The sequence below is a fragment of the Zalophus californianus genome, chromosome 5 (genome assembly GCF_009762305.2).
Source record: "Zalophus californianus isolate mZalCal1 chromosome 5, mZalCal1.pri.v2, whole genome shotgun sequence".
Lineage (NCBI taxonomy): Eukaryota > Metazoa > Chordata > Mammalia > Carnivora > Otariidae > Zalophus > Zalophus californianus.
Window position 1 is genome coordinate 34235479 of NC_045599.1, and position 15701 is coordinate 34251179.

The window sequence follows — 15701 nt, forward strand, 5'->3', positions numbered from 1 at the left end:
GCAGGTGGAAACCAGGCTGGGAACATTGCAATCCCCCTACAAGTCCATCCAAACTAACTGCCAGCCCCTTGCACTATGAACCACTCATGGGCTGGGACAATAAGCTGCGAACAGAGAAAGTGCTCAGATTCTGGAAGCCCTAGCTTCCTATCAAGTGTCACAAGGTGTGGCAGACATGACCACCTCTTTTGCTGTCAGGAAGGAAGTGCACATATATTCTGTCATCTGGCGAGAGATCAGTAAGCAAAACTTCCTCCCTTTCAAACATCATAAGGCTCTGATAAAACTTTTGAACACACATAGAGGTATCCCCCTCTTTTCAACAGTTCATGTTAGGCCACTTAGCTTTTTTGGAAGACCTATATTAGTACCTGTTTTTGCTAACTGAAACATAAAAGATTTTCACTTTTACCACAAAAAAAAAAAAAAAAAAGGTGAAAACAGAAAATAGCATCCAGCGTTTGTTTTGCAGCGAGCTATTATGAGAGAGGCAGTGCACAACCCGAGCAGGGCTACACTCAGCATCAGGCCACCGTAGCTTTGAAGTGTGTCTGTAAGCATCCGTGTTTTAGCTCCATTTATTTTGTGCCTCCGTTAGCAAGATGTGGCCTAAGTTACCAGAAAAGCCTAAGAGATTATTTTTAGGAATGCTCAAAAAATTTTCCACATAAATTAATGGTAAGTGCTTCTTTGCTTTATGTCATTGTGGCTTGTGAAAGATTTCATAGGAACCTCACCCTACTTTCAGATGGGGGGGCTGTATAGAAAACAATACATAATGTTAACCTATTTTTCCAAAATTTCAGCACATTTCTCCAGTTCCAAATACTGATACTTGTTCTTCACTTTCTTAGTAGGCCTCTCTCTTTACAGCCTGAGCTTAGATTGTAATTGCTCCCTTAAAAAGGGGGCGTTGTCCATTCATTTGGAAACAGTCAGTGACTCAGAAATGCTGTTTCCCAATCTCCGTAGCAACTGTTTTCTCCTCCCATGCTGTGATGTGAGTAGCAGGACATCTACTCTTCCTCAAGGGTGAGCACATGTATGACACACCCAAGGCCTGGCTGACAGAAAGTTCCTGCAGCTGATATTACTTCTACATACAGGGACCAAGTCTGAGGCCACCCTGTTTTAAATCCCATTCTCAAACCCTTCATTTCCAAATGATGGTTACACCTTTTTTCCTATCTGCACATCATTCCTAAATACCCAGAAATAATCATAGCCTACTGGTAATAGCTTAACTGATCCAAAAACTACATTACACAGACTTGATCTTATAAAACCACAATAAACATTTTCTGGGCCCCTTCAAATCTAGAATAAGATCTGATTTTGAGAAAATCTTGCAGGGGAGAGGGGCAGGAGAGCATGAGGTGAAATCTTATTACTCGTCTATCACCAGAAATACAAACAAGAATTAAAATACAGTACTTGTGATAGTTCCATACTACAATTGCTAGAAGTATGTTCTAACACAAACATACAATTTCAGGCCAAAGTCCTTATGCTACAAAATGTAAATGTAAAAATAAATGTGATAAATGGAAAACAAGGTTAAGGGATGTTTTATTTATTTATTTAAAGATTTTATTTATTTATTTGACAGACAGAGACATAGCAAGAGAGGGAACACAAGCAGGGGGAGCGGGAGAGGGAGAAGCAGGCTTCCCGCAGAGCAGGGAGCCCAATGCAGGGCTTGATCCCAGGACCCTGGGACCCTGGGACCATGACCTGAGCCAAAGGCAGATGCTTAACGACTGAGCCACCCAGGCGCCCCAGGGATGTTTTATTTTTATACACATCTATATCTTCTTATAAATAGGTGTTTCACTTTTATAATAAAAAAACACATTTCCATTTGAAACAAAAGTAGCACTTTTCAAAGATTAGAAAGCTAGAAAAATGTTTATGATACATTGTTTTAAAGCAGAAAACTTGTGTAAGCTATGACTGCAACTTTGTAAAAACGTCTGTGCATAGACATAGTAACTAAAATATTCAAATACTAAGTGAAATAAAAAATGAAAAGTAGAAATTTGGGGTTTAGATGCTGTTAGTTTTAAGATATATGTGTGTATATATATATATTTTTTTTAAAAAGAGCATTAAAAAAATCATAGCACAGCACCTAAAAGCAAAGCAACATCCAATTCCCATATTCAAAATGTCCACTAGTATTTACTCTTCTCCAGTAGTACTCTTGCTTAAGGAAACACTCTGGCAGGGCACAGTTAGAAAAATTAGGGGTGACAAAGAAATGTGAGAAAGAATAATGAGGGGCATCTGGGTGGCTCAGTCAGTTAAGCGTCCACCTTTGGCTCAGGTCATGACCTCAGGGTCCTGGGATCGAGCCCCGCATCGGGCTCCTTGCTCCTCAGGGAGTCTGCTTTTCCCTCTGCCACCTGCTTGTGCACTCTCTCTCTCACTCTTTCTATCTCAAATAAATAAATAAAATATTTTAAAAAAAAAGAGAGAGCGAGCGAGAATAGTGAATAGTCTAAAAGCTAGCTCATCTAATTACATGATCTTGAGCAAATGAGTACCTCCAGGCCTCAGTGGCCTCCTCATTTTAAGATGAGGAGACTGGATCAGATCATTTCTAGGGTCTCCTGAGAGGCCCAAAGACTGTGCTTAATTACTACTGTTCTTTTTGAGGGTAGCCCAATGCCTGCTGCTTGCCTGATAGAACATATCCTACAGTGGCTTCTCACCACTTCTTCTTGTGGTTTCAATCACAGGAAACAGACGTCACCCATGGGCCTAGAAGTAAGTAACGAACAAGCCCTGGCGGATGCAAAGAGCTGCCAACTAAGGCCAACTCCCATCTTTCTGAAATACAAGAATCAAGAAATCACTAGAAACCTTTATGCCTGGGGAGCCCAATACACATCTTTCATGAAAACTAACAAAACTAAAAATATCTCTGTAGGTCCCATACATGCAAACATGAAATAATTTTAAAACAGTCTCACTCTTTTGCTTCTATGACCAAATGAAGAAATTGAAGAATAGCTATGGGTAGGAGTATAAGAGTTTAAGGAGAAAAAAAAAGGTCACTAGCACTTTCTGTGGAGACCTAGACATATCCTGAGGACTTGGAGACTCATCCTTGTCTTCTTTATTTATTCTATGAAAACCTTTCTATAACCCTGAAATACTATAAAACTAATAGATTAAAATAATATGGGGACTTACCAATTATTCACTTTAAATGTATGCTAACAATCCCTACAGCCCTGGGTCAAATACAGCTCTCATTTGTAATGATAAAAGTTGGCAGCCCTGAACTATGTAAAATAACACAGAGATTTTTAATCCTGCAGACATGTTCTTTCATTAAACACAAAACTAGAAGATACTAAAGAATAACAATAAACTTTCTCAACAGGGTTCTTGTGGTCAGATATAGTTAACACTAGTGGTTCTCTCTGCCTCAGTTACCTTGGTGAGAGAGGACTAATGTTTTTAAACTGCCAATCTCCTATATTAGACCATAGAAATGGAGAACCTTGAAAATCATTTCAAGATTCCCAAAACTAACATTAAAACTAAAATACATAAGAGGATATTGATAATGTGAGCAAAACACCACCAATGGGCTTAGGCACCTCACAAGCAAGATGGGAAATAAGATCCCCCCAAAAAGTTATCTCCCTCCCTCTCTATATATATTATATATAATACATACGGGTTTTTTTTTTTTTTTTCATTCACAGATTAAAGAACACCTCAAATAAGTGGGCAAGGGGCTCCTGAATGGCTCAGCGTTAAGCATCTGCCTTCGGCTCAGGTCATGATCCCGGGGTCCTGGGATCGAGTCCCCATTGGGCTCCCTGCTCCACGGGAAGCCTGCTTCTCCCTCTCCCACTCCCCCTGCTTGTGCTCCCTCTCTCACTGTGTCTCTGTCAAATAAGTAAAACCTTTAAAAACAACAACAACAAAAAACAAATAAGCGGGCAAATCGAAACCTATACTGCACTATAGGAAACTTTTAAGAAGAAATAATACAGCCCAAAGAGAAGTTCTGATTATCCCCACGATGGGATTTCCCACCTGAGCTCACAATTTGGCTATACAGCTTTGAGATCCAGCCGAGAGTCGTATTTTTAAAATCTAAATTTATCACTCAAAGTCTGAAAAGATGGGTGTGTTAAAATTGATTAGGATTGTAAATCAAACAAACTATCTAAACTCCATCTAGGTAGCAGAAATGATTTGCTGATATGTGAACACCTTATTCTGTTCTTGGATATGCTGATTTACTGTCACCATCACACACTCGCATGGCCAAAAATTGCATCAACATGCCTCATGACATGCTACAAAACACTAATTTTCAGTCCTGCTGTCTGCAGGTTTCTACAGAAAGAGAACCTAAAAGCCCTTAACAGGAATAAAATAATCCCTATTAAGTGGCTTCATCTTTCTTAAACGATTGATCTCCCATATAAATCCTTTTGACTGCTATAACTGGGCCATTTTTTTTACCACAGCCACACATTTGTGTCTCTGATCCTCTGTTCACACCACTTCCTACACCATGAAATCCCTTCCCTTCTTCTCTACCAACCCTTCTATTTCCCTCCAAGGCCTGACATACCCCCCATCTTCTATGAAATTAACTATTAACTGTCCACAGTTATATCCTGGATCACTTACAGAATTTCGGACATAAGGACAGACCTTTGAAAGAGTTCATGCTGAATCTCTAATATTACAAGAAAAGACCAAGAAAAGTGGAATGACTTGCCCAGAGTTCAAATGGCTAATTAGTAGCAAAGTCCAACTAAACAGCAGTTATTTGGAAAGAATACTTCAGTGGGAATGGAAGATAAGGGTTCTAGTCCTAGGTCTAGCTATAAATGTGGACAGACCACTTTCCTAGGCCCGCATTTCTAAATGTATAAAATAAAGGGTTTTTTTAGCATCCCTTTCACTTCCAGCATTCTAAGATTCTGAAACCTAGTTCTTCTGACTCACAGTCCAGTACTCTTTCCACTTAATTCCTTCACTTCTCTGAAATTCTACAGCTTTTAAACTCTGTGTCCATAGCCTCTGAGCTTTTCCTACCCATTCTCCTATTGACATGACTGAGATGACATAAAAAGCAAGGGCTGAACAGGACATGTGATAGGACAACAACATGACTTCTTGACCTTTAGCCTTTTGGATCTAGGATAGATCCATGTGGATTCAGGCAAACAAGAGAAACTCCATTCTCTACTCTTTGCCACTAGTCATAGAGAAAATCCTAGTTCTGGGTACCTGGATCCCTTTGGCGATGTCTTAATTATTAACCACAGACAAATAACTGCCAGGTCTAAAGAACAAACATTAGTAGGCCCCAGACTCAGAAGAGACCCTGGAGTTATTAACCATTCACAATCCTTAGAGTCAAGTTTCAGGGCCACAAAGAGGATTTTTAAAGATATCATATGCCAATTCTAAAATACAGAAAAGATAACTATTAGAGGTGGTCTAACAACAGCTTCCTCCTTCCCATTTGTCACCACCGCTTGCTGCTCTCATCAATTTAAACAACTACAATAACTGACAAGTGATGCTGTTAGAGGTGTTTCACTTAAAAGAAGATAAGATTGCATTTTTAAAAATAGTAATTGACAACTTCTTAATAACTCATGAGCCAGAGGAAAGATTGGTTCTGATGCACTGAAACAGCTACCTCTTCATGCTTAAGAAAGGTTTAATTATAATTCTTGTAATGACTTCAAAGTCTACATTATTAAATGCAAAAAGCAGTTACCCATTTAACCACTGCACTTTGTCCATCTAGACCCAGTACTTCTTTCCCACCAAATGAACTGGAGGAGAGCCCAGTTTTAATCGACTACAGTCATCAAATAACTAAAGAGATGACATCAAAATTTTCTATGAAATTCCTAGGAGTGAATACTTTTATACTCCAGGTGCAAAAACTGGACACTTGTAAAATGTCGGTACAATGTAGTGAATAAGATTTTTTTTTTAATCAGCTAGATCGCAGTTCGAATTCCAGTTCGACAAGCTAAAGCAAGTTGCTTGATCTCACTGAGTCTCAGTTCAATTACCTATAAAACGGGAATAACAATAGTACCTACTTTATAAGACTGAGGTAGAGATTAATGAGATAATGAATCTAAAGCTCTTTAGCACAGTCCTAGGGCTGTAATAAGTACGCAACAAAGGCTCTTATTACTGCTGCTGTTGTTATTACTACTCCCTGTCCTTCCAATCTGGGATGAATTCATCTTCCTATCTAACAAGACGCTGAACATACAATATTTATAGATAGGAAGACGGGCATTATACAGAAGCAAACGGAGTACACGAGACAAAAGGTTTCTAACACCACATATTAAGATGAAAATGCCACCATGATAAACTGAATCTCAAAGGTCCCCCAATCCTGAGTATCAGAAATGTTCTCTCTGCCTACAGGTGAAAATTTATGCCCCAAGCAGCGTGAGTGGAATATAACAACAAATCCACAGCAGAAAAGTGGAGAACTTAAGAGCTTCATCTATAAAACTTCTAGAAGAAAACAGAAGGAGAAAATCTTAGGGGCTGTGATTTTAGCACAGATTTTTGAAATATGACACAAAAAGCAAAAAGTTTAAAAAATTGAACTTCAAAAAAAATTTTTCTTTTAAAGATTTCATTTATTTAACAGAGAGATAGAGAGAGAGCAGGAACACAAGCAGAGGGAGTGGGAGAGAGAGAAGCAGGCCTCCCGCCCAGCAAGGAGCCCGATGTGGAGCTCGATCCCAGGACCCTGGGACCATGACCTGAGCCAAAGGCAGAACGCTTAACGAATGAGCCACCCAGGTGCCCCTGGACTTCAGAATTAAACACTTTTGTTCTTCATACCACAGTGTTAAAGGAAAATGAAAAGGCAGATCACGGGAGAAAGAAAATATTTGTAAAACACATATCCAACAAATGACTTGCATTTAGACTATAATAAGACATTTTAAATGGGCAAAAATTTTGAACAGGCATTTCAGCAAAGATATACAGATAGCGAATAAGCACAGTAAAAGATGCTCAACATTACACAAATTTAATTAAAGCCACACTGAAATACCACTACACACCCACTAGAATGGCTAAAACTTAAGGCTCATCATAGTGAGAGTTAGCAAGGAACTGGAACTCATATATTGCCTGTGATAATAAAACGGTACAGTCACTCTGGAAAACAGTTTGGCAGTTTTTTAGAAAGTTAAACAGAGCCCTACGGGGGGTGGGGGAAGCAGCTTTATCTGAGATTTAAGGCCAATACTAAGGTATACTTCTTGGTTTTCTATGACCTTCAGGATCAAAGACAGTTTATAAATCATCCGATGTTGGATCCTTAAAGTATGTTAAATCTTAAAGAAAATGTAAATTCTATGTTTTCACACAGCAGTATTTCTAAAATAGGGAATAAATCACACTATCAGAAATCTAGAGGGCGCCTGGGTGGCTCAGTCGGTTAAATGTCTGCCTTTGGCTCAGCTCATGATCTCAGAGTCCTGGGATCGAGCCCCGCATCAGGCTCCCTGCCCAGCGGCAAGCCTGCTTCTCCCTCTCTCTACCCTCCCCGCCACCTGGGCCGCTCTCTGTCTCTTGCTCTCACTCTATCTTAAATAAATAAAATCTCTTAAAAAAATTAAAATTCATCCAGGCCTTGCATGGCTTAATAGAAATTCCTTAAAAAAAAAAAAGTGTTGTGGTGAGTGCTGTGTATTGTGTAAGACTGATGAATCACAGACCTGTACCCCTGAAACAAATAATACATTATATATTTAAAAAAAAAAGAAGTCCAGAAAAATAATCCAGGACACCATAAACTCCCCTCTATCTGCTACCTTAACAAAATGCCAAAGTCACTACCACCTAAGGACCACTTATAACCACCACCACGGATGAAATCTCCTATCTTTCATATAAGAACACTGCCACAGGGGCACCTGGGTGTCTCAGTTGGTTAAGTGTCCAACTCCTCATTTTGGTTCAGGTCATGATCTCAGGGTCGTAAAATCAAGCACTGCATTGGGCTCCATGCTGGTCGTGGAGCCTGCTTGAGTTCTCTCTCTCCCTCTTCCTCTGTCCTTCCCTCCCCTCCACCCCACACACTGATGATAGCTCTCAAAAAAAAACAAAAACAAAAAAACACAATGCTTCCACAAAAGAATGCCATGTGTTTCTCTTAATTTAGTTCCGTTATAGTTTCTTTTGTCTCCCCTTATCTGTTCCATCCCCCTTCTTGGAAGAAAGAAATTTAAGCAAATATTTATAGGACAAACCAAAACTCCGTGATTGTCAGTGAGCCAAGCAACACAGAGCCAGTTTCTTCAACCTTTTCCCTCTCAATCACATAGCTTCTAGTGTATCTGTTCCTCTTATATAATCTCTTTCTACTACTCTACCTATTCCAAGATCCTGAAATTCACTAAAGGAAACGTAGAGTCCAAAATTTCTGCTTCTCCTCCTCCATTCATTTATCCAATATCCACCCCATAGCCCCCTGATGTTTCCAAACTCTAAACATAAGAGACTGCTGCACTGAGTGGGTGTTTGGGCTTGATGGCATTTAAAGTCCCTTCCAACACTAAAATTTTAAGGCTACCATTCACAGCAAGCTTTAATAATGAATGGAAGAATCTCAAAGCTGAAAGAACAATGATACACCCAATTATCCTGTAATCTATGGTAAAATTCATAAAAATATTGGTCCTAATACTTCTCTTTTCCTTCAGTAATTCTTTTACCTTATTAAAAAGGATTCCTCTAATAAAATGTTTGCCAAAAGAAAGAGTAAAAGAGAGGTGGAAAAGAAGGCAAAATACGTTCCCAGTGTTTAAACATTCATTTTTCAATTTTAGCTTTGAAGTTTTAAGAAATGTTAGTATCAACAGATTTACCATTCCTGATTCCTCAAAGGCCTAGCCCGCCGATGGGACTGGGACTAGCCCTCAGAGAAGCAGAGAGGGAATAAAAACAAAGACAGAGGGGATGATAGTAGCTGGGCAAGGGGAGAGGGTTGGCTTTGTCTCATCTAACCCTAAGTAGAGGCAAACACCAAATGTTGCTTTGCTCATTAGTAAGAGGTGAATTTTTTTCCTACTGCTGTCAAACAAGAGTGAGTGGGAAGAGGAGGCTCAACTATAATAAAGAAGAACAGGTAAGTAATACATGGTTTGTTTCAAATAGAAATGCTTTCTGTAGTCAAGAATGACTTCAGCTGAGACATAAAATGGGAGAAAACACCATCTGCATATACATACCTTTTTTTTCTTTATAATACCTACTATCTCTTGTTAATAAACATGATTTTAACTTGTTCTTCTAAATCATATGTAGTATAACCTTATCTTTTAAACCTCCATTATATTTCACTGAAAATATAACTCTCCAGGAATAACTTGGCAATCCATTTATAAAATACTGAGGGCCCCATGGGATAGCAAAAGGTTGTTCTATCATACAGGAAATAAAACTAGTCTATTCTGACCCAAATGCCCAGCAACAAACTTAAACCACTTCTCACTTATTACTATTTTCTCAGGTTTTATAATAAACATAATTCACAAGTCATAAAATTTTCAGGTCTTTTTAAAATAAAAGTATTCCAATGTTTATCAACTCTCCCAGGGCAGAGATTTTAATTCTGAGGCATCCCCTCAGTCTGACCTCTTGCGAGGAAGGATTTCCTTCGAGACAAGTAAATGTAACATGATCAAGTGGATCCTTGTGCTACCTCTTTAAAGACAAGGCAGGAAAAAGGGCAATTTTTACGGTATCATTCTGTCATCACAAACCTCAAAAACATTCCTGTAGGCTCCCCTGTCTCTTTCTAAACTAAGTAATCCCGTGTTTATCATCTTCCAAAAAAAACCCACATGACTTGTATAAAGTTCTCTGTATACTCCTGGGTTTTCTGGAACCTTCTGGATTAGTTATTGTCTTCTTTAAGAGGAGAGAAGCAGGGCGCCTGGGTGGCTCAGTTGGTTAAGCGACTGTCTTCGGCTCAGGTCATGATCCTGGAGTCCCTGGATCGAGTCCCTGGATCGAGTCCCTGGATCGAGTCCCGCATCGGGCTCCCTGCTCGGCGGGAGTCTGCTTCTCCCTCTGACTCTCCCCACCTCTCATGTGCTTTCTCTCTCTCTCTCATTCTCTCTCTCTCAAATAAATAAAATCTTTAAAAAAAATAGTTTTAAATAAAAAATTAAAAAAAGAGGAGAGAAGCAGATAACTGCATAAACAACTCCACTTCTTTCATATTCTCTACCTTCCCTAGTATCTGTTTAAAATTCTGCCTGACATCCTCTACCTTTGACTGCTCTTTTTGCATGGACAGGGTTCTACAACCAAACATTTACACTTTCACTATCACTCTGCTTTTAGAAGGGCATGAAAATACTACCACTTGGTGAAAATTCAATATACACATCCAAAATTAAACAAGATTTTAAAAATTATGTATCTTCTATTCTCTCTAATCCCAAGCTAAAACTCATGTTTTACAAAGTTATGCCCCTAACTGAATCAGGAAGCAATATTCTTTCTTAGAATGCATCCACTTCTTGACTATAAGGAATGTGTAGTTTATAAAACGCAGGAATACTCTGCAGCCTCCTAACACCCTGGTTGTAATTACTTCCTTTACACATATTTCAGCCAGCAGTCTATTTGACACCTACATTCATCACTGCTGAAAAATCAGAATGCATTCTGTTCGTTTAAAATTTTTATTTTCTTTCACCGTAAGGACCTGTGAAAGAAGTGCAACAATGCTAGAGAAGGGATATGCTTATGACCCAGGAGGAGAAAGACTCCTGAAAAATCAAGGGGGAATGCCAGGCAGCCTGGCTTGAACCACACACACCAGCATCTCTAACCACCAAATGTTTTAAAAGGTGATTCCCAATCACTGTTTAAACTTCGACTCCATGTGCTTTCCACCCAAGATGCATCAGAGAGTTAAGAGTGTATCTTCGGCAATATGCGAGCTCTGTGTTCCATTCAGTTGATCTATACTTAGAACCTGCATAAGCTTGGAAAGGTACGGAGCAGCTGAAGCGGTAAGAAACTCCTCAGAAGCAAATAACCTTCAGGCACACAAGGTCCAAACCAGTGCAGCTTTATAAAGTACATTCTTAATGGAATTCCAGAGGACACACACTCTAGCAAAGGTGGAATAGGCAAAACAGCTTTGAGTTTGCTTGTAGCCTATAGTTCAAAAAACTAAGCCAAGGGTAACAAAAGCACACCAGCGATCTCTCCCCCTCCACCCACCCACATATACATACAGACACAAAGAGAAGTGGATTGCAATGCTCCTCCTAGTCTCTCATTGCCACAGACTTCTCATAAAAAGAGTAAGAGAAAATTCCGATGCCTTGAGGTGAGTTACAGTTGGCAAGAAAGGGGTTAAGCAGCACTACTTTTCTGGAAACTTTCCAATCCCCCAGCTCTGAATGCAATTCTCCTATCTGTGCTCCGTATTTGTTCTTTTTTTAACAGTTCAGTAGGCTAAGAGTTAAAACCAACACCTCAGAAAGAAAGAGAACTTGGTTCGGCTCCACCCTCTGTAAAGCAAATACCAAAAACTGAGCCAAATCCACTCAGCACATACAAGACTCCATGGACATTCCAAAATACAGGTGAAGTTTCCTCACGTATCTCAACTTTCAGCACCATGCACTTAGATTGCCCCAATTTCACTTGTGAAACACACAAGTGTTAAAGAAAACAGCACAAATAAAATTCTATTTAAGAACTTGAAAAACATTTACAAAAGTCAGAGTTCACTATATATCAGGAGGAATAACTGGAATTCGGGTGAAGGTCAAACAGTACCCATGGAAACAACAGCAAAACAAAAATAACAGATATATATACAGAAATAAAAAAGCAATAGACGCTAGAACTTAAGTTTTAAAAGGAAAGCTCCGAGTGTCAGTTCTTATCCTAAAGAAACATAAGGAAATGTTGTTTTAATCACCACAGGGGGAAGGTCATCACTACCATTAACCGAACATTTCTGGGAAAAAAAGATGTTCACCAAATGAAAAACAGGCAGTTACTGACAGCCTGTAAATCACTGGAAAGGACAGTCCAGAAGCACCTGCCTTGCTAGAAATAGGTAGGAAGAGATGAGTCACTATTTTAATTCTGCTTAGTACTCTCCACATCTCAATCCTCTAGGTCCCAAAGCAACATTTTCTTCCTGTTTCCATCATTTGATCAGTTTTCTTCCCAAAGTTGTGGAGTTGGGTCAGACTACTGAAGGTTGGAGATAAGAGAAAAGAGAAAGAGCAAAAAGTCAGAATCCAGTTGGTTAGTACAAAGAGATACTGGGGCGGGGGCATAATTACCTGGAAGACAAGACTAAAAAACTACATTTACAACTAGCAAATGATTACTAAGATCCAAGACTCCCTCTCTTGGATCGCGCCCCGTATCTTTCAAAGCTTTTACAGTAAAAAGCAAACAGCTCCCTAGGGAAAGGAGTAAAAAAGATTTATTGCAGGCAAAGGTAATGAAATATGATAGTGTCACATGAATATCAGTATTCCTTCAGACTTGGATTGAAGTCACTGGCACCTGAGGAAAGCTAAACTCTTCTACAGGTCAGAAAAGGAATGTCACTAGCCTGTCACACAGGAGGTGGCAGACGAGCTGAGATGGTTATCATGGGAAACATATAAAAAGCAATTCAATTACTCAGAAACTTCTTGGACTTGCAGCCTAACTTCCTCCCCACGGGGAGGTTTAAATCACCATCCTAGGTCAAGAGGGGCATCATCATCATGAGAAGTTCTAACCCCCTGAAAAGTGATAAGCAACAGGGCAAAGAGACAGGTTCCCTGGATGGAGGAATACCGGGAAGCAAATCAGCGTCATGCCCAAAGACCATAGGACCTGGGCAGGAACCCATTCCTGCAATCACAAGGACATGCAAGGGAGGAGGGAAGGGAGGGCCCAAGTCAGGTAACATTCCAGAGGGGAAGGATTATCAGGTGACACCGGGCTGAGGGCCCAGAGCTGGGGCTAAGAGCGAGGAAAGTTAGCAGGTGAAAGGGATCAATCTTGAGAAGGAAGTGACCTTTAGGCGAAGCAAATAAGAGGATACCAAAAAAAAAGGGGGGGGGAGTAGGAGTAAGAGGGAAACTGGACCCAGGAAAGCACAGAGAACAAGACAGAGAAGGCGTGTGCGGGTAACAGAGAAGAAGAAAGGAAGTGGGGCTGAGAGGGAAGCGATGGGGCTAAGACCCGCCGGGCTATGGGGGCGGAGGGCAGAGCTTGCAGGCGGGGAGGGAAAGGCCGGGGGAGGGGGGTGAAGAAAGCCCCGAGGCTGCCCGGGCGAGAGCCGGGTAGGACTCCGGGGTTTCCCGAGGTCCTGGAGGGGTAGGATGTCGGACTGTGGAGCCCGGGACCCAGCAAACCGAGAAAGAGAGGCGCGGGGGCGGCTCCCTAGAGACTGGCGTGCACCCCTGGGGCCGGCTGTGGGGGTCTCTGTGGACCGGAGGGCGGTTACGGGGCCAGGCTGAGGAAACCGGGTGGGAGGGGCACTCACAAATTTCTTGGATTTGCCGCCGTCGCCGCCCGCCGCAGGCAGCTCGTCCGGGCTCCGGCCCTTCTTCTTGTCCCGGGTCCCGCGGCCGGGACCCTGGCCCCCGCCGAGCGGCTCCATGTCCAGGTTCGCCCTGGCAGATGACCCCGCGCCTACGCGGCTCCCGCCCCACAACTCCCGCCCCGCCGCCGCCGCCGCCGCCGCCGCCGCCGCCGCGCCGCCGCCGCCGCCCAGCAGCTCCTCAGCCGGCCGCCGCGCCCCGCCTCATTAGTATGCCGGCCTGCGCGCGCCTCATGAATATACAACGGCGACGCCTCGCTCCCGCCCGCCTGCCCCACTTCCGCCCGGACCCGCAGCTCCTACCAATGGGGGAAGGGAGGGGGTGGAGGGAAGCCGCGGAAGCAAGCTACCTGCCCGGCGGGCCTAACCATTCGGACCCACGTGGGGGGGGGGGCTGTGTAGGCGGTGCAACTCCGCGGCCTCAACCCGGAATGGCGCCACCTGGCGGTCTGCGTGACGCAGGCCTCCCCGCTCCCACACAGTGCCCACGTGGCTGTGAAGCCCAGACCCTCTCACATCCTAGACCAGGTGAACCAAAAATCAAATAAGAGAAGTGTCGTCTTGGTCGAAAATCCAGTGCCAGTCTTTCGAGGATAATAGTTTTTATGTGTGCACTATCAGCGGAGCACATGCAAAAATTTAAAAGGGACAGCTATCATTTATTGAAAGCTCTGAGCCAAAAACAGAGCTTGGTCCAGAGCAAGTGCTAGACTGGAACTCAACTAGCCCTGGAGTTACATTACCTACTTTTGAATCACAGGTCTGCTATTTTCTAGTTTTGTTTTTTAATCTGAAAAACTATTGCCAACATGTGAATACACAGTAATAATAATTACCATTTACCATGCACTTGCTCTAAGCCAGGCTCTATGTAAAACTCCTGTTTTTCCTCACTGAATCTTCACATTGTCGTGTGATAGATTCCACTAGTCTCACCACTTTACAGATAGAAAATCTGGACTTCCAGGAGTTAAAGTGACTTGCCCAAGGACATATAAATGGTAAAAAATTTAAACCCAGGTTAGTCTGGGAAGTCCTGTTTGACCAAGATTTCCTGACATAAACCAAACCTGAGTGAAAAAAGCAGGTGTTCTCCAAGAGTGTTCTTTGATTGACCAGCTTGATTTCTCCCTCAATAATTTCATCCATTCTTCCAGCTACATCTGTTCCTCTTGTGAAAAGTTAGTGGCACCTGGTAGGCCCTCAAAGTATGGACTTACTTATCTTACCCGCAGCTGGAGAAAAATTTCAAATATATGTTCCTGGACGGCAGAGTCAGTGACTCAACATCTCTGAGACCCCGGTGCTCAGTCTGGGGCCTGGGATATTATAGGGACTCTCCAATGCTGGCTGCCTCATAAAGCTGGTTGCGTTCCATTTTCTAATCACCCGACAGAAAGCTGCAAAGAACTGTCCGGCCCACACTTCAAACTCAGTTTGTCCAAAACAGTTAAAAAACTACTTACTTTCTAAGCTAGAGTACTGACAGACAAGACAGGATCAAAACATGGAAGGAGTGATCCATCTATCACTCTTCCTTCTCATACCACTGTCTACATCTTCTATAACATTTATCTCACTCCTTACTGGATTATAGACTGCGTCAGGGAAAGGTTCACATTTGTGGTTACTATAGTATCTACCATCACTCTTCACATACACATTAAGATAATGAGCAACTACTTATGTCGGGCACTGTGCTAAGCACTTGACATGTTTTATCCCAATGTATCTTCACCAACTAGCATCACACCATTTCAAACACCCAGGTTCAAAAACCTGAACTCATCTTCTACTCCCTCTCTTAAGCCAGTAATCTGCCCAGGTTTGTCTAACTGGTAACTAGAATGCTCTATTAACTCCTTAATATGAGTAACACAATCCACGTAGAATGCATACACAGGGCCTAACATAAGTGCTGAATGAATGTTAACTATGATTTTTATTACATACAACATCACCCCCCCTTCCTTCTCCTTCATACACAGTCAGCTAGCAAGAATTAAGAATATTCCCAGGAGGGGCGCCTGGGTGGCTCAGTCGTTAAGCGGCTGCCTTCGGCTCAGGTCATGATCCC

The 15701-nt window shown here is 41.9% G+C and overlaps 1 protein-coding gene across 7 annotated transcripts in view; it reads right to left on the reverse strand.

The window, feature by feature from the left end:
• The window catches only part of DIAPH1 (diaphanous related formin 1), a 93890-nt gene extending 80130 nt beyond the window's left edge, over positions 1 to 13760 (reverse strand). For 5 of the 7 annotated variants that reach the window (XM_027606353.2, XM_027606351.2, XM_027606349.2 and 2 more), the window contains exon 1: positions 13568 to 13760. In XM_027606353.2, coding sequence (XP_027462154.2) covers positions 13568 to 13684 — 117 coding nt within the window. In that variant the 5' untranslated portion in view covers positions 13685 to 13760. The remainder of the gene's footprint in view (positions 1 to 13567) is intronic. The other 2 variants (XM_027606350.2, XM_027606352.2) reach the window with 1 other exon arrangement.
• Between the last annotated feature and the right edge of the window lie 1941 nt (positions 13761 to 15701).